The sequence below is a fragment of the Neolamprologus multifasciatus genome, chromosome 19 (assembly GCF_963576455.1).
Source record: "Neolamprologus multifasciatus chromosome 19, fNeoMul1.2, whole genome shotgun sequence".
NCBI lineage: Eukaryota > Metazoa > Chordata > Actinopteri > Cichliformes > Cichlidae > Neolamprologus > Neolamprologus multifasciatus.
This window is the reverse complement of record NC_140457.1, coordinates 15,980,464-16,000,312: the sequence shown is the minus strand read 5'-3', so window position 1 is coordinate 16,000,312 and position 19,849 is coordinate 15,980,464. Positions and strand designations below refer to the sequence as shown.

At 39.9% G+C, this 19,849-nt stretch overlaps 1 protein-coding gene across 4 annotated transcripts in view; it reads left to right on the top strand.

Moving 5' to 3' along the window:
* Positions 1–19,849, top strand: part of rps6ka1 (ribosomal protein S6 kinase a, polypeptide 1) — a 50,839-nt gene that overhangs the window by 23,316 nt on the left and 7,674 nt on the right. For 2 of the 4 annotated variants that reach the window (XM_085142542.1, XM_085142545.1), the window contains exons 3-9: positions 16,557–16,673; positions 16,847–16,928; positions 17,814–17,894; positions 18,058–18,137; positions 18,366–18,472; positions 19,233–19,270; positions 19,637–19,779. In XM_085142542.1, the coding sequence (XP_084998668.1) occupies positions 16,557–16,673; positions 16,847–16,928; positions 17,814–17,894; positions 18,058–18,137; positions 18,366–18,472; positions 19,233–19,270; positions 19,637–19,779 (648 nt within the window). The other 2 variants (XM_085142546.1, XM_085142541.1) reach the window with 2 other exon arrangements.

Sequence of the window (19,849 nt, the reverse complement as noted above, 5' to 3'; positions counted from 1 at the left end):
GACTCTCCTCTATCGAGATTTTTGCCTCCATACCCCTAGCCATCTTAATTGCTTTCACTTCCAGCTTCTGCTACACCACTACTGATGATGTGCGACGTAGCAAAAACAGAATTGAAACATAGGATTGAAATCAACAGACGACCTCCGTAGTTGGATCGTCTCCGGGGCCAGCTTTTCAAGTCAGGATACGATACTTCAATCTAAATACATTATCTCTACATTACTGTATGTAAAAAGCATGTGTAGAAACGTATATAAATATAACTAGCAGTTGACAAGTAGTAGCACATAATTTGGGATTTTAAAAAAATATATATTTATATTTGTGTTTTTTATATGCAAGTCCAAAATTAGAGGAAAATGCCTACATTTCTGTAAAATAAGCTAAGGCTTCTTGTCTTTACTGTAGGCAGACTGACTGTGTGTACCACCGTTTACCTGCCCATTCAGCAAAGCTCTCATATTATGCTAATTAGCCATGTGGTTGTGTTGCTTATGCTAGTCCTTGTGAAGCTGTGGTGAATCAAGCGTGGCTAAATCATGCTGATGTGGTAAAAGCTGTAATGTGTAACTGAATAGTAAACTGGAAATGCATCAGAATAAGCTGATAATGTTTGTTTGTTTATGATGCAGTCATGAATGCTCCATCAAAACAAAATAACACTTTTTTTTTCTATTAACACTGAAATATTTGTACATTGGTTTTCTTTTTCAGTCAGTCAAAAATCAAATTAATACAAAGTTAAAATGGTTCAATGTTATGATAAAGCAGAATATAGTATTGTAGCTGATTTGAGCTTTGTGGTATGGCATGTTATCCTGCTAGAAGCAGTCATCAAAATATGTATATGCTATAGTTATAAAGGTCATATACCATTGATACAGGGCAGTGTAGATTCATAGATTGAGGCTTATCGTATTAGCAATATATTTAAAATCTTCTCCAAATTTTAGTGACTTCTTGCGATTTGTAGCCTCAGTTTCCTGTTCTTGCTGTCACGCAGTGTGCTCTTTAGCTGCTGTAGCGCATTTGCTTCAAGGTTCTACGTATTTTTCATTCAGCGATGCTCTTTTGTTACCATGTTTGAGTTTCTGTTGCCTTCCTGTCAAGGTATTTTTACCCAGAGAACTTTACTCAGACCTACCCATCTGGCACCAACAACCAAAGTTACATAAATCACCTTTCGTTCCCCGTCTTGATGCTCAGTTTGAACAGCATGTGTCTTTTTTGTGTGTCTCTCCTTTTTTTAGGCTTTTCAAAGCCTTTTATTTGGATTTCACCACAATCAGCATTTCATTAACTATTGGTGAATAACAAGTGAAACAGCCAAATATTTGGGTGACATCAAAAGAATGAGCCATTAAGCTTACATTCAAGCAGTAGGAATAACTAGTCACATGAAGCACATAAAAATTAGATGAAGCCTCTATTTTTGTCATTGTTGGCTGTATGGTAGTTATGCATGGGCTGTTGTGCTTGAAAAACACCATTTGATTTCCTTCAGTGTTGCTTGAACCTGTAGGTGTGAGGTCATCTCGTGTAAATTAATAAAGTAAAGTGAACTTGAGGCAATATATTCCAAAATTCCCATTAGTTTAATGTTATTTGGTTGTTTTTATTTATTTATTTATTTATTTTTTACCAGAAGGGGTTAAAATGCTGGACTTTCAGCACAATTTGTGGTAGCTCTTTTAAAGGGCTTTTCAGCCACAGACTGCATTGAGATTGAGGCATCACATACTGTGCTCCTTTCTGTCCCTGCTTTTAGCGACAAAATCAGCACACCTCCCAAAAGATTTATGCATCCTGTCACCCTGCTTTGCCAAGGTCCTCAAAATAAAACGAACAGGCCAGCATTTTCCTAACCTCGCTTTGAATATGCATAACTGAATATGATGAGACTCGATAGGCTTCTGAATGGATGCCATTGGATGGATGGATCACATTCAGTTTACCTTGTCACATTGTTGTGACCTTTCACAAAAGATTTGTTTGTGTGTAAGACGCTGAATGCTAACACTTCAGTGTTTTTTTTTCCCTTTTTCTTTTTCAGGCCAGCGTGTGATTGCTTTGTGTGTATTTGCATAAATGTGACAATAGGCCTGTGACTTTCTTTGCATACTTTCCATAACTTACAGTTATTCTTTACTCATTCATTGTAACAACACTTAGCTTGACCCACTGTCCTTTCTGCTCTCAGAGGACTCAGTGTGAATGAATGGAAATAATATTTCATTATGTTGTTATTTCTCATCTATTCTTCTTTTTTATTTGGCTTATTTCTACGTGTTTAATTACCTTGGTGATATGATTTCATGTCATCTGTTGTGTCACTGTAGAGTCGGTATAAAAATGCTGACATAAAGTTGCACACTAACGATGTTACACGTCAATAAACATCTTATTGATACTATAGAAATACATAAATGGCAAGTATTATTAGCACTTGATTTTTCAATTTTATCATTTTATTTCTTCAGTGGAAGTCACGAGCACATGACTTCCACATCTTGCAACACCATTTTTGCGTGATTATGATATGAGGTTTCCGTCCTAATTGAACATTCGTTTTAGACGCAGCTGAAAGATAAAGGCGCAGCAGATAGATGAAACACCACAATACAGAAGCTTCAGTTAGTGTTGCTCAACTGTAAAGCGGCTCTGCCTTAGACTCTGAAGTACTAAAAAACTGCAATTGCATAAAGGGGAAAGCTAAAAAACCGAAGATTCAAAAAATAAATTGGGTCTTTGAGGAAGGGAGTTTTGTGTGCGCGCTGTGATAAACTCGATGCGAAGACATTTAGATACATATGATGAGATATTTTCATGTGACCGCAATCGAGTAAGATGTCAAAATAAAAAACGCTGCAACTGTTTCTGTAATTATAGCAACCTAATATTACTCAGATGCTGAAAAGCTCTAATCAACCTTTTCCGAACCGTGAAATTAAGTCAACTTTATGCTGAAGAACCACCTCAGCTCAGGAAAACCTCTTTAAAGGCGGTCCGATATGATTGCTGTTTTGTAGACGAGCGGAGCCGATGGCTCTGGCTGAGGTTCCGCAATTGTCTGAACTTCACAAGTAAGCCACATCCTGAAAGTTGATGTCAAAGTCTGAGACAAGACTTTAAGCAGTGTTGTTCCTGTGTGTTAATAAAAAGTAGCTCTATGAGAGGCACAGCAAGTGACCTTTATGAGAGAGAGGTTGAAAAGCCTGGATTATGGAATGGAAAATTAAAGGATTAGTAAGTGAGCTGCATCTTGGTTTTTTATTTTTGAAATATTTAGTTCTGATTTATTTAATTGTGTACGCACAAATTATTTGATTAATTAAAATTAGTTGTGGTTTTTTTCCCCCTTTCTTGAAGAGCACTCTTCAAGAAAGCAACTTCCTACTACTTTCATATACTATGTATAATATATAATTATGCATGCTATTGCTGGTATATTTAACATAGGCGACCACAAGACTTGCAATAAATTGCCGCAGTGTGCTGCAGATTCACTGTGGTCACGCATGCAGGCGGCAGGCACACTCATTGCTCACTTAAAACAGGAAGGTACAGTGTTGCATGGTTTAGAGTCTTTATCTAAAGTGCATTGCTTCTCTGGAAGTTAATTACAGGCTCCTCCTTCAAGCATCTTGTTCTGCAATCGATCCCATTAAACTGCGTGAAAAAAGCTCTCTAAGTGGTTGGGAATAACGTAGCTCGAATTATGATTTGTCATTGTCCAGAAAAGGAACCCACACATGTTTCATTCTGTTTTTTCCAGAAAAGAATTGTGTAAAAACCTTCTAATCACAAAGACTTGATCTTATCAGGCTGCCCTGTGGGTGTTGGCCTGGAAATGTCGACTTTCTTTCTTTCCCGTGCTCTCAATCTGTTTGATTTCCCTGTTTCCTATTTGTCACATCACGCATCACACATAGAAATGCGATTGTAGGTGTCATTTTTCAGAGGCAACAAAAGTCAGGCTCATTTTGATTATTTCACCAGCAGGCGACGTTGAACAACCAGACTTGTCAATTGCCTTCATTTTCTACGTCACGCATTTTGAAAAGGCACTGTGATGATAACAAGTGGGAAACAGTCCTCTGGATTCTGTTAAAGTGGGCTCTGCTGTTCTAACGGCACTCTAGATGATATAAGGAAGGGAAACCCTGATGACGCACACACACACACGTGTGCGCATGGACGAACGCACACAGCCCTGCTAAATGAGAAAAGCACTGAGGCCTTGAAGATGCCCTCCTTCATTCTCTCTCTTACTCTGCCCTTCATCATTTACCTGGTTACATTCCAGTACATTATCCCCTTCCTCTCTTCCTCATCCCTGTCTTCCATCACTACTTCTCCTGCACTCTTCAGCAAAGTGTAATTCATCATCATGTCCTTGTAGTTCAAGATAAAGGCCGACTCTAATGATTTGTTAAGCATTTGTCCTTGACTCATCTTCCCTTTAATCAAACTTGCGTTACGAAGTTTCTCAGTCTAACTTCTTTTCTATGAAGTTATTTGTTTTCAAGGCTGTTTTTGCTTCCTTTTTTTTTTAAAGTGACTATGTCTAGAAGTCCTTTCTGTGACTATGAATCCTTTTTTCTCTCTTCTTGAACAAGGTCATCCAAAGTCTTACAGAAAGGATGTTTGGCATTGATGAGCCCGATTGAAAGGGTTCAGGTAAACTTATAGCTTTCCATGAGTGTTTAACAACGATGTCTGGCTCATCTGTTATGCATAAACTACTCTTGGTGTTCCTTTTTATGGCAAGTTAGTCCAGTTAACAAGATTCTTTAATGGAAAATCGACTTCATTACGCAAGATGGACCTTTGTGCTGAGGACACAGCCTTGCACACAATCTTCAGGTACAGTAAAAAATGATCTATTAGCAAGGCTTATCCACACAGGCCCACGCAGACACAAGTAAACACGCAAAAGCGCACCGTCATTCACGTCTTATCAAGTCCCAGTCATGCAGTTGTTTATGCAGCAGGTTAATTGAGCCTCTCCAGAAGGTTTTAATACAAATTAAAATGCCCCCCTATTCTTTGTAGTAGCTAACAGACGCTGTTATGATTGCATGTGCAGACCCAAGGGGGAGGTGTGGGTTTGTTGTGGGTGTGTGTGCGTGTGTGTTTGTGTCAACCGGGTATCCTCTTATCTGAGTTTGTCATCAGCAGTAACCGATGCAGATTGCAGTTTCAGTTTAGGTGCTTAGAGATCTGATGAGCATTTAAACAGGCACACACACAAACAGAGACACTAGGAGATGTGGTTTGCATCCTGCCTCTGTTCTAAAAGGGGGGCTCTAAATCTTTGGATTTGTAATACACATGGTAATCTCTGTTACCCTCTCCTCTTCTTGATTTGCAACTATATAGCTGAATCTCATTGCTCAGTTTTTCATAGGATGGTGTTACACAAAAGTGTTCAAGGTCCATTTTTGCCATGAAAAAGAAGCGGTGAAAAAACACCTAAATGTTTTTGGAAGTTCAGCATATGTTACCTGAAAATTAATATTAAATTAATATTAGAGGCCTCTGTCCTGCCTAATGCCACAAAAAAGTTGTTTATGCACATGCACTGCAGCCTTGAACTTTTGTAGGCATTACCCGATGGAGGTGCAGGTGAGAAACCAAATGTGCATTGCAGTCACAGTACGCAATTAAACAGTATTTAGCCTGTATGATTCCAGCAAGTCCACGTGATGTCTGATTGGGCCCATGTGGAAATAATCCATTTGACCAGTGATTAGGCATTCCTGTGCACTACTAACTTTGAATCAATTTGAGAAGTGATTAACTAAAGTAAATGTAGTGATTCATCAAAATTACTTGTTATTCTTTATGGAATTTATACTTTTCTTTTGGCAACATTATGCATCTGTTTTCACTGGCACTGTGTTACCTAATGCAAGTTTTTTTTATGATAAAGGATCAACTGATCATTTAAAAAAAATGCAAGCCTGTTCTAAAACTGTAAGGATGTGACAATTAGGCATCTAGATCTTTACAATAGAACAATAGTTTGATAACGGCTTGTCCCCCAAAAGAGAAAAATCACACTTGATGTTCAGAGATGAAGAAGAAGCAATGAGATATTTTCAAAGTAAAGCACTGCCTCAGAAAGAGATACTTGAATAAAATGGAAATCTAAGGCTAAACTTTTAACGCCTTAAGTCCAATTTAGAGTTTAAAGTGTTTTTTAGATGTTCATCTAATCGATATAGGATGTCTTGCTGAAGTTGTGTTTTTTCCATATTGTAAAACTTGAAAACAGGTTTGTTATAGCTCATTAAAAAGTGCATGAAAATACGGGCCAGTCTTAGTGCAGTTTTAGTTCAGGCTACACTGGTTAGTTTTCATTATTGTCGAGAAGTAATGCGACATGTTTGGAATGATGTAGAGCAGACTGTGGTGTTATTGGTCAACCTCATGAAATCACATCTATTTCTTAAACAAGGGATCCATCTATCTTTTCTGGTCCTTTTATCCAATTCAGGGTGGGGTGGGGCTAGAGCCTATCCCAGTTATCTTAGGACAAGAGGTGGGGTACACCCTGGACAGGTCACAAATATGATGCAGTTAACAAGGGATTTCAGAAGAAACTTCTTTTTCTATGGAGGAGTATAAGCTTCTGTATATCTACAAGCATATTCTGCTAAAATCATAAATAATTTCTGAGTTAATCATCATCATTAACTGTTATTTAAAACATTTGTAATTATTTTTAGTGACGTATTAGATGTGCTTTCTTTCAAAAAACAATGTTGTTTCTAACTTTTTGGTAGTTTAGGTCAAAGCTGAATCAGAATTTCAATTTCCTTATCATTCAACTTCTTTCTCCCTTTTCAACAATCTTGCCTGACCTGAAGGGTTATCATGTGTTGTAGCTGTTTCCCTCCCAAGTCTCAACTTGAAGCAGATGCCCCTCAGATGCTTGAGCCATCCATCTATTCACTTCATCCCCTCTGTATCATTTCCATGTCTGCTATTGGCCCTAGTCGTCATGGTTTACTGTGCCCTCGGCGTCAACTAAGCCCCGATGTGTGACTTGTGCTACCAGGAGGAGAATGATAATGCATATAAACACAAGAGCAGACTCACACAAACGTATACTTTTCGTAAATGGGTGTGCTCATTGGGATTTTCATTCATATACCAGTTGGGTTTGAAAGACACACACACAGAGAAAGGGACAGTCTGTTTCTCTCTTTCTATCACATTCAGACATGGTCATGGTAATGAGTTGCACTGGGATGCTCTGACAGAAAGTCAGCTCCATTAATCATCCAGTCTGTGTGTGCACTCTGGATAAGTCTGTGTTTCTGAAAGGTCTCTGATATTAGAGTCTCAAGCTTACATAACCTTTAAAGGCCATCATCATATATTACCTCCAAAATAAACATAGTATAATTCCATTTCATGCTGCATGGGTGATAAGTAGAAGACATTTCTGGCATCAGATTCCAAACTGAAGTAGAGTGTGAACAGAAGTGCTCCATTTGTGAAGATGGAGGCTGCAAGTGTTACCTGGAAGCCATCATCTGAAAAGATGTTTCTTCTTATGTGGAATGGCCTTGCCTCTGAAACTACCTCTTGGTCTTGCAAAGAGGATGCTGGGAGACGGAGGACTGCATAAACGCAGTTTGCCATAGTTTTCACACTTCTGCCTCTGAGGGTCGATTAAGGAAAACGTTCCGACCATTTCCACTCATCCTTTATACTTCTCATCAATATGGATGCTTATTGTGTCGTCTCCATGCTCTGCCCTTTTGCACCCTCTCTCTCTGTCTAGTTAACAAAAACTATCCTTTTTTTTCTGTCAGTTTATCTTTTCAAGTTAAAATCTTGTATTGGTGTCCCCTCTGTTCCTGCATTTAAATACCTACAATACAAAAAAAAGGTTATATGCACGTGCTAGTATTTTATGTCTGTATGTGAATTTTGGGGGTTTATTTGGCATTTGGTTGAGCGGATTTCTAAAGGGGAAAAACCTGGGACTAAGCAGGAAGTGCAGATTGAGTAGCAGTTGAAGTTGCTATTTTAGATGTTGTGGAAACGTTTGTGTGATGACACACAAATTATAGATGAGTGACAAAATGCTCAGGAGATGTTGGGGTTTGGTGTTTCTGGCTTGTACTCTTTATTTTTTTTATATATATTTGCAACCAGGTCTAGAGTGCTACACATTTCCACCGCAGCCATGCAGCTTAGGTTTAACATCGATGACCTCATTGTGTATATTCACTCTTCTGTCTCTCATTTATCCTTCTATCCCTCCCCTTTGTTCTCTCTAAATCATTTCTGCCATTTCTTTTCGTTCTTTTCTTAATATATTTATTGACAAAAGCTCCCACTGTGGATATTACACAAGGCCGTTTTAACCCGATGTCAACTGGCCCATTGAACTGCCAATCATCTTACGGCTATACATGCTGCTGCTATAAATATTACAGATGCCATGACAGGATTTCCTGCAGTATCTGTGCTAATCCTAAACTCCTGCTGGGACATTTCCTCTGGCCTCTACCTTCCACTTGTTCATGTGATTAGTTGTTTTAAAAGTCTATAGAATGCTTCTCCTTTTTTTACACATTTGCTGTTCTGTTGTTGCAAAAAACTGCATCCATACAGGAAACAACGTGGCAACCAGAAACCACAAAAAAGGGAAAGACATTCAGCACCTTCATTTGAGCTGAATTGCTGATTGGCAATTGAAGAGGCTACCAGTGAGATTGCAGGATACTATTGACTGACATATAACCTGGTAGTAAATACATTATAGGGTTACCTAGGCAACAGAAGGCTGGAATGTCCACAAGAGACTGATCGTCAGCTTCAAAGCAACACGTGATAAGCAAATCGCCTTCAGTGTGGATGCAAATTTAATGATGCCATGTTGTGTAGTGTACTCTGAATTTGGTTCTTAATTACAAATCTCTCTCAAGAAAATAAACAAATAAATACATAGCTTAAATAAGTGCTTTAATTTGGCAAACATTTGGCAGACATAACTCTCATCACTAATGATGATGCTGTGAAAGTTTGATTAGTTTGCAGAAGTTAATGTTCAGTCATGCAAAGTTTAAGACGCGTGCAAGTGGTCAGAATGGGCAGGACTTCACAGAGTTGCTGTTTTTTTTTTTGTTTTTTTTTTTTATTATTATTATCGCTTTTAATGAATGGAGCTGCAGAATGTCCATTGCACTATGTACAAGTGTTAAAAAGACAGTAACAATTCCAATCCAACTCCACAGTTAGGGTCATCGCTAATTAACCATAATTAACCATCAAGCTGTGCATTGCAAATAAATATTTCCCCACAGTTGTTATTAAAGGTTTTTATCAACTTATCCTTACATACATGCTTTCAAAATTGGTTTAAAGATTTTTTTTAAACTTCCTTAGAAAGCTTGGCTTAGCTAACACACAAATAGTGTCCCTGCAGTTAGTTAGTTAGTTAGTAAAGCAGTGCCTTCACTTGTCCATCCTAGCTGTCACTTAATCCTCCTGATGTGGCTCTGTCACATGATCCTGTGTTTACAATGTGCGTCTCTAAAACATAATGTTAAAGCTTTAAATAGCAACATGATGACAACTGAATAGTTGTGTAACGTGCACTTCAGAGTATGAATTCAGTGTCATTTCAGGGCAGTTACTTACCTAAAAATCTGATGTATTTTGGGTGTGGGAACAGATGGCTCAGTCTGCTAAGGGATGGATATTAACCCCGGAAGTCCCCTTCATCAGCAAAACAAATGTCAAAGCATGATACATGTTGCGAAACACCCGATGGCTTTGTCATGCTTTCTTTTTTTTCTTTTTTTTTTTAAAAAGGCACTGCTGTACTGAAGAGGTCCTATGCAGTACAGATTTACTTATTTATTATTTTTAAAGTGACAGTTTTAATTAAGAATAAGTTATCCTTCTAAGATTATTTCCCCTATCCATTTTCTCAGTGCTGGACTGTGGATGAAGGCTTGATCCTCCACCTTTCTGCTGGACAAAGGCAGAGATATTCATGTTAAGCGTTGAGGGTTTAAGGCTATTTACCTTATGTTGTCATTAAGCCTTTAGGTTCAACCTAGGAGACTAAACCAACCTTTTCTCCAGTGGTATCCTATGATGTAGTGCCTGCCCCGGGCTCAGCTAGTATTAAAGCATCACAATGGGATGACTAAGGATTTCACTGGAACCAGGTGAACGTCCATCTTCCAACCTCCCTTCACCCTCTTCCCTCTTTTTTGTACCAGCCTGTCAGTCTCGCCTGTTAGCAGGTGTTGGTGGAGGTCATAGAGAACAAATGGGACATGGGAGAGGACAAAATGAAGGAGAGCAGATGGAGAGGCTTAAAAATGTGAAAAGGTGTGCTGAAGGAACAGCCTATCTATCAAAGGTGTAAAATTGACCTTGAAAGGAACTAGTTGAATGAATTCCATGCCCTCTAAAATGTAGTACCATTCTTTGGTGCCCACCTTCAGATATTAAAGAGGAGAAGGAAGATGCTCCGGCTGATTTAAAAACAGAGCCACTTTCTAGCCCGAGTTCATGATGTGATTGTCGGATACAAAACTCTTTTAGACCTCCTGCATTGAAATCCTGCATGAGTGCATATGCACAGTGTAGAGCTCTAAATACCTCACTTTAAACAGTGTTTATACATTTTTTTTCTTTCTCAAAACATGCCAGGCTATTGAACATCTGTCATTTTCGTACGAAACAGTTGATAAAAAGAAAACCACTTTTAAAAGTGGTTAATATTTCATTTATTAATGATATGTAATTATCTTCAAGGCTATGGGCATGAAAACCAGTAATTAGTATAAAACAGTTGGGATTTGATGAAAAGGGAGCCATATTTCATAATATTCATTTCACTTATCATTCTCAACACAAAAGTGCTGCTTAGCATTTAGGCAAGAGCCCTTTCATGGGAAAAATGTGGAAGCAAAAATGAGTTTTATGTAATCATTTGTGAAACCTAATACCTGTTTGCAAGTCATGGGAACTTGCTTATGAGGGTTAAAATTCGGGTCCAGATGATAGTCAGAGCAGACAGTATGTGTCGAAATTAAAGGGCGTTTTAAGTGGTCATGATTTTAGATTGTGGTTTGAATTCTGATCTTTTAAGTTTTCCTCCTTAAATAAGCAATAAACAATGAAACGAGTGCAAAAAATGTCTTCTCATTAATGACCCGTAGAGGGTTGTACACTAATATTTGAACTGAATGGTTAGTTAATCACATGCAAGTGATGGGAGTATTTGCCAATATTACTAAAACATGTGAGTTTTAAATGAAACTAGTTCTACGTTCACATACATATTACTCGGGTTTAAGTATCAGTGTTTGACAATTTTTATACATTTTTATACATTAAAAGTTGATTTAACCTCAATCATAACTGATTGTGCAGCTGCAGATTTTAATGAGGGCGCAACATTTCACTACAAGGACTTTTATTACAAAAGTAGTAGGTAGGTAGTTATAACCTTAAAGTATTTTTATTAGAAATGCCTAAAAATATGGTCCATGCTGCCTACAGTCTCTTTTTGTCTTCAGTTCTTATATAATCTCAGACTCTTTCGTCATTGTGAGGGTACCGCTGCAGTGTGGTTTTTTTTTTTTTTTTTTACCCCTCTGAGTGTGTTTGCTCTTGCAGGCAAAGTCTAGTGTGGGTATTTGTTTTTACAGATGAATGTTTAGACTGCTCCGTCTCCCTCTCTGGACCTTTCCGTTTTCACTCGTCATCCTCTGTCCAAGCAGTCAGAGCTGTCTTGCAGTTGAAAATGTACAGGTGCTTGCGCTTCATTTTCCAGGAAGGAGGAGAAGCTACAGTGCAAGACACAAACACTAGGAGAGCAACAGCCTAAATTAACTCCTTCTTCCAGGCTCATGCACCATTTGACCAGTGACTTCTCTTTTCCTCTTGTCTCTTCCTCTTGTCTTATTTTTTTGTAATGATTCTCTCCTCTGAACTTTGCCATCATTTCAAGCTTTGGTGCGTTGCTTTGACGCAAGACGTGACTGTTGTAGGGTTTAAACTCGTGTGACCTCTGCTGCTGTGAATGGACAGTGTTTGGACAGCACTCCAGCCTATCACCTCCCACATGCTCCCTTTCTGTCCCACTTTGTCTCCCTTACTGTAATTGGTGTCAGCGCCAACACTGGGATTTGGATGAGGCATGAGCTAACAATGTGAGCATGCCCTTACTTGGCTAAAGCTCCTATCTTATGACATCCTTCTTTGGAACACCTACCAGTGGACTGGCTGCAGACCTGCACTGGCCCCTTGTGTTAATCAAAGGGCATTACACCATATCTGTCTCACAGTTGACGCATCTGTTCTCTAGCAGTCTGAAAAGGTGATCAAATGTTGCATAAGCGGACTCAGAGAAGCATTTGTGTTAGCTCGTTTAAGCTTTGATTCGACAGAAGATTATCATGACTGTAGGATTCTCTTATTGTTAAACTTTTACTTTTTCAGGCTGTGTTAGACTTTTAGTCAGATGATGTGTCAACGGAAATTGAAAAACCTTGCATGATTGCTATCTTGAATCTCAAACTGAAGAAAAATGACACAAAAGATTCAAGTTCTTCTCATTGTCTCCGTAAACTTGTCCTTGAAGCTCTTGTATAGACTTCTGATTCATTTTCCCATTGAGAAAGAGCTATTTCCTGCTTGAGTTGAGCCTTTTCCTTCTACGCTGTCCACAGCTAATCGGTCCCCTGCTCATATGCATTTTTTATAACTTTACTTCCCATTTTGCTTAGCATACAGGAAGGTTGTATCTGTTGCGGTATTGCATACAGAGTTGTTGGCTAACTGACACAAGCTGACATAGAAGCAAGTGTCTAAGTGTGACTGTCACAGAGGTTCACTGACACCCAGTGACAGCATCAGTGACATGGAAGTATCTGGACACAGACATGTGGAGGTTCTTATTCCGCACCAAAACCCGCATGCCAGTGGCAAGTAGATGCTTTTATTTCATGTGTGTGTGTTATGAACCTCCGCTTGTTATGAAGTGTGCAGCTGCGTGTGAATGTGGTCGGGTGAAGAATGTGCTGGGGACTTGCCGAAAGCTTTAGGGAGTGCTTGGCGTGTGTGTGTGTGTGTGTGTGCGTGTGTTGTATGATATTTTGGGAGGGATGAAGGGGTTTCCTCTGTGAGGGTGGATGTGAGAGTTTTCATCTTCCCAGCTGTGAAATGACGGGAAACAAAGGAGGATGTGGATGGAGGATCTTCCACCTCCTCCAACCTCAAAAATCATAAAAAATGTTATTTTTAATGCTGCTTCACTGAAGATTCTACCTTTTCACTCAACCGGTGTAGCAAATTTAAAAGTTAGATGCTCTGTTTTTCCATCTTTGCGTTTTGGCCAAGTCATGGTATTAATGCAATCAAACTGAAACTGATCTGCAAAACCACAAAAAATATGTGTGAGGCCATGAAGTGTGAATACTCTTTTTCTTTTTCATTTTTTTAATCTCCCACACACCATGTGACTTCATTTCAAAAGACAGCTGTTCCTGAGTCCTCTAGATTCCGGATAACACGAGAACCTTTATAAATAGTTAGTCATAACGCTGAATTTCAGCTTCTTCTCTGCAACAGCTGTCGTGCTTGTAAACTCAGCTCTCCTGTGTAGTTGGTTATCTAGTTATCGAGCAGGAAGGATGTGAGATCAGTTCAAGAAAAGAGGAAGTGAGAAGTAGAAGGGAAGAGAAGTTTCCTGTCACTAATGTGGCCCTATTCTACCCTCTTCTCACTGTGTGTGTGTGTGTGATTGTGTGTTAATGAGGTGTACCTGCAGCAAGCCTGTATGAAGAGGTACAAATGTACCTGTTGCAAAACCCATCATGTTTTACGTAACTCATGTTAACTGCTCCATTCAAACACTTCCTAGAACGAGTCTCATATCACCTGGATAGAGAGGGACTATGCCACTATTAGAGCCCAGGTAAGCTCTCACCACCTGTGTACTGTTGCTTTTAAATCACTTCATTCTGCAGCTCCTCCCTCGCTAAACAAACATTACATCTGCATCCTGCTTCATCCATCTCAGATTGTATTTCCTTTTTCTTTTTTTTCTCATCTCCCCACCCTCTGGTAAATGTACTCTCCCATCACAAAATTGTTAAGCAAATAACCTTTTCTGAGCACAGGCTGCAGTGCAGGTTCGCTGCCAGCCAAGTAACGCTGCTCTTTGGTCAAGAGGAGTTGACTCATGCTCTATAAACAGGCGCGGGAGGGCTTATTCTCTCAGGTTAAAGAAGTATTTGCCGTATAAACGGCAATAAAGTGAGCAATGGAGGAAAGTAAGAGGATCTCAAGACCACTTTACGAGCAGCGAGAGCTGTGTTAGGAGACAGGATGAGCAGGAACAGGACTGTTAAGAGGGGGAAGAGAGGAACATGCCTGGCCACAGACAGGAAAATCTCTGTCATCCAGAGGCAGTGAGTTGTCTGAATCCTCTCTGGTGTGTTGACACCGAGAGGGGACACATCATCCTCTCTCTGCCATCCTCCTCCACGCTGGCCTCTGTGTTGAATTATGGGTAAAGGGAAGTGGCACAGAGTTGGGTTCTTGAGTCTGTAAAATTACTGATAATGCAAGCAAATTTATTCAGGAAAGCATTTAATTGGCATTTTCTTTTTACTTTTTCTCCATCTCTATCTCTTTTTTGTGCTTCTTTTGAGTTTCAGTGTACTCCTGTTGCTCGCTTGCTCTCTCTCTCTCTGTCTCTCTCTCTCGCTCTCTTTCAGCCGCACACATGTGTGTGTGTGAGAGAGAGAGAGAGAGAGAGTGTGACAAGAAGTTGGGTGCAGGACTGTGAGAATATAGCAGGCTCTTCCTTCCTGCTCGCTTCGGTTCCAGTTCATTTCAGCTGCAGTCATTCACCGAAGGCACACCGGTCTAATCAGACAGACACAGAGGCAGGGAGAGAGCAAGGACCGGAGATAGAATGGAAGAGAACATGAAGATGAAGCACTGAAGGAAATGTAGCAGAAGGCCTCTGCAGTCGACTAAAGAGCAGAGGCTGAGAGACTTTTCAATATTTATCTGCAGTCCACACAACGAATCCTAACATGAAAGCACAAACGATCCTAAAGTGTGCTCTCGGTGAGATGAGGTGAGATTTGAGATGATTATATGAGAGGTAGAAGAGTGTGTACCTTGTTATGGATGAAGGTAGGATGATACAACACTCTGGGAAATGCTGAGATGGAGAAGGACAAGAGAAAGTTCAACCTGACTCGCATGCTTTCCATCTACCTGTTCAAAAAGAACAAATCCTTGACTGGCAGCCCTGCTCACTGTAACACCTACAGACCCACGGCGGCAACGGACAACGACACTGGCACTTTACCTCCGCCGCGGAACCACTGGACGGTAAAGTGACACCTCCTGATATTGACATCTCGATCAGCTTTGAGTAGTTAAGTCGTCAACAGAGCGTTCAGTGGCGTCGTCTTAATGAAACTGAGTTTGAGAAAATGAGGAGAAAAGAGGGATTCATCAGCACAGCAAAGTGCAAACGAGGTTTTGTATTCGCTCTTGTCGCGGTTGTTCAGAAAATAAGGTGCAACTGAAAGCCTGCTGTGTTCAGCCAACTCTGGTTTCCTGTTGTCAAATAAAGTCCCGGGCTGCAGTGGTCTGTGGTGATGGCGGTGGTTGTTGTTGTGTAGAAACTTTTAAAAAGCTGAAAGAAGAGACTGCTGAAAATATGTCTTTCATCACTTCTTTGAAATATTGATTATGCGACGGTCAGCTGATTGTGCCTTATTTTTTTTGGTTGTTTTTTAAATAACTTGTAATTGCTAAGTGTAACTTTATTCAGAATCCATGGTAATAGTGTAAACCTGAACATGCCTATAAAGGAGAAATTAGGAGCAGGACAGCCCAGATATTCTACTTTCTAATCCCTGAGATTTGGATTTCATAGGCAGAAGTAGGGGAAAAGTCTTTCCCCTGAAACTGCACTGGTGAATCTAAAATTCTCCCAGCAGGGTACCTACTGTACTTTGCTTCATCACAGGGCCCGAGGTGTGAAATTCAAGGAAGATTATCAAGGGAGGGGAACACTCTTGAAAGAGAATTGCTCTTCTCTGCATCGTTGTTGTTGTTGTTGAGTTTTGGGTGAGGCTGACACCAGGTCAGCTGCGTGTGTTCATGTGGTGGAGCTGTGAGCGGTGTCAGCTGGGATCCACCCAGTTGTGAGAGTGCGCTTGCTGTGAACTTGCTTTTACACAGATCTACTTCCACTGAATATTTACACCACCAGTTCCAGTACGCTAAAAGCACATAAACGCATCGATAAGCAACTGTTTGTGCTCACGTGCACATCTCACTTCTTACCATGCTTCCTCTTTTTTGAAATGTTTGATATAGACGTGGTGCTATTTACAGCAGGACGCACCTCCACAGGAGAACTTATCTTTGCATAAGCAAGCAACTTGTGAAATTTTTTTTTGCAGCTGTGCAGTATTGCTGTCGTTCTGTGATCATTGACTGCTTTCCCTCCGTCTGTTTTCTTTTCACTCTTTAGGAAGATGGAGACATCAAAGAGATCAACATCACCCATGTGGTCAAGGAGGGCTCAGAGAAAGCTGATGCCTCTCAGTTTGAACTGCTCAAAGTCCTGGGACAGGGATCCTTTGGCAAGGTAATTTGCTTTTACTCTTTCGGTTTCTTTCTATTTTGACTACATGTCTATTTTTCTCTTCCTCCTTTGCTACTCTTACTCCCCAACCTACAAAAATCGTTGCATCTTTAACAGTGTTTTTGGTGTTTGTTATATTTTTGGGGGGAATTTTTTGAAACAAATTTATTTTGCAGGTGTTCCTGGTACGAAAGGTGACTCCTCCCGATGCCAACCAGCTCTATGCCATGAAGGTCCTCAAGAAGGCCACACTAAAAGGTACAGCAACATTGGGCTTGGCTATGGTCACAAAATTTTAAGAATTTCTGCTTTTCTCTGTTTTGGCTTTTGGCTTCATTCACAGGGAAAAAAAACAAAGAAAAGAGAGTTGTTGTTGTTTTTTTTGTAGAGCTGCACCTTTCACCTTTCCGGTAATGTTGATTTGAAAAGCCTTCGTGTTTGGCAACTTCATTTTTCAAGTAGTTGTTTAGTTTCATATAAAAGGGTGTATGAATTTCCTGTAGCACATGCAGTGGTATGTGTGCATAGTAAGACCACCACTGCTTTCAGTGGGTTCCTATGAACAAGTGTTGTGGTCTCACCTTCTGCAAACATCGGGGCATCAGATTTCTTCTCATTGTCTCCCAAAATCACGTGGGTGGTTCTGTGCAGCTTTGCAAATTTAATTAAATCTCCATGTTTTTATTCTTTAACAGCTTTTCATGACTAACAGGTCAAATTCATCATAATTCGCCTTATTTTGGGTGCAGCTCCTAAGGTCACCCTCTGTCTGAAATTCGCTATTTTACATTCCTCCCCTTTTGCTTGAAGTCAGCTTTTTTTTCTGATCGGCTGCCCATGGTGAAGTTTTTAAGCAGCAGCTGAGTTAATCTACTGTGCTCAGAGTCGCAGTTGCATGCACAAAATCGCCAAATTTAGGTCATTATTAACATTCAGCACTGACCCCATTATTTAAGTTTGGCTATGCTTTAATTTGAGGATCTTCTCCTATTGCAGCTTAATGAGTCCAAGTTGAATTGTACTCTCATCAGCACCAGCATTTAGTGTGTTGTAGTACTTTTACCATACTCTGTGCTTATGTACAGACACGTTATAAATCTTTAATGCATACTATCACACTAACCCTCAATCATTGGCCTTCAGTCAGAGACCGTGTGAGGACCAAGATGGAGCGAGACATTCTGGCAGACGTCAATCACCCATTTGTTGTCAAACTGCACTATGGTGAGTCAGCCTGATGCTTTTGTTAGACTTTGCTTCCCTTCCCTCTTATTAATGTTATTTGATGTACTGACTTGATTTACTGTTTTATTACTTCAACTTCCAGAAGCTTAACTCATGCTTCCTGATTTACAGTTGAACTAAATGTGAATTTGTGCATCTGTAGCATTCCAGACTGAAGGGAAGCTGTACTTGATCCTGGACTTTCTCAGAGGAGGGGATCTTTTTACTAGACTCTCCAAAGAGGTAAAAAAAAAAAAAAAAAAAAGTGACTACTTAGTGTTGTTATGCTGACCTGAGGTCAGGATTTCTTTTTCTCAGTCTTATGTCCACTTATTTATCCTATAAACTGATATGTGGTTGCCCATTTATTCTGCATTGTGTCACTCTGCGGTGTTGTGCTCTCTTATTGTCTCATTTTCCTTTTCTCTGTGTGTCACATCCTCTCTCTTCTTTGTCTCCTTTACCCCTCAGGTGATGTTCACAGAAGAGGATGTGAAGTTTTACCTAGCAGAACTGGCATTAGGACTGGACCACCTTCATAGCTTGGGTATCATTTACAGGGACCTCAAACCTGAAAAGTAAGAGTGGAAAACCAAGCGTTTTGCATGCCATGCTGCAGGAAATGTATAATGACAAATATATATAAAAATATACACACAGTGCATCAGTCATAAATGTCTCCAAGTTAGATTAATCCAGAAGAACTGCATGCATTTCAGTGAGTGTGGGAAAAGTGTCTTCCCTGCTGCAGACCTGTAGCCACAACCCCAGACAGCAGTGATGACTTCAAAGTGCAACAATTTCCTCCTGTCATATTTCTATTGCACTCACTGCAAAACATTTTTTACTTGTTGAACCCTGCACCATTTTCATTAGCTTGTGTTCCCTGACTCTCTGCTGTAATTGGCACATCGGCACTTGTTATGGTACATTGCTGCCACCAGCTGTCGATGTTTGTTCCTCAGCGTGTGCTGTGCACAGCACTCGATCTCATAGTATGCATGTAAGACCCGACACCGCCGCTAATTTAAAGAGCCGGTGATTCATTTATGTGTTGCTTTTTTAAATTTTGGTGCTTTTGAATGCGAACATGTTGTATTGAAACTGAAACATGTTTTTATAACTTGGACCACCACATACGGACTGCTATATTAGACTTCAGTTGTTTTTAAGGGTACCTAATGATCCGGCAGCCGAGTGTACTTTGACACCAAGACATACTACAACTGAGCAAAGCATACAGCAAAGAAAAGTTTACTTTGTACAATCCAGATGGGTAAAATGTTCAGACCCTGTAAGATTTTAGTTTGTCTTATATGTGACATTGTTTTCTCCTAGCATTCTTCTGGATGAGGAGGGACACATCAAACTCACAGGTGAGCCTCCTTGTTTCTTCTTTTACATCTACCTCTCACTATTCATTTTGCACACACACTTTCCTTTCCTCTACCACATTGACCTTGATTCACAGCAGTGATGGCTTTATCTCACTGACTTATATCTCCATAACATCCTGTATATGTTCCCCAAGTTAATTATAATACTTTATCTTGAATATCTGTGATAAACCTCTTTAGAATCTCTTATCCTCAACCAGAGGAAACTAATGATAATTAAGAAGTCGCCTTAACGGAGCTCTTGTGGGAAAACTGTTTCACGTTAAAGCTTTTTGTAGCTGTTATCGTGCTGCTATAATAATGTGTATGATCGGGGTCCTTGGTTAATGTCTTGTGTGTTTTCAGATTTCGGCCTGTGTAAAGAAGCCATTGATCATGAGAAGAAAGCTTATTCCTTCTGTGGCACTGTGGAGTACATGGCACCAGAGGTCGTGAACAGGCAGGGACACACCCACAGCGCCGACTGGTGGTCGTTCGGGGTACTAATGGTAAGGAGGAAAAAAAACGTACTGGCTGAGCGTAAATGTTACGTAAATAAGTATGCTGATTACATTGTTT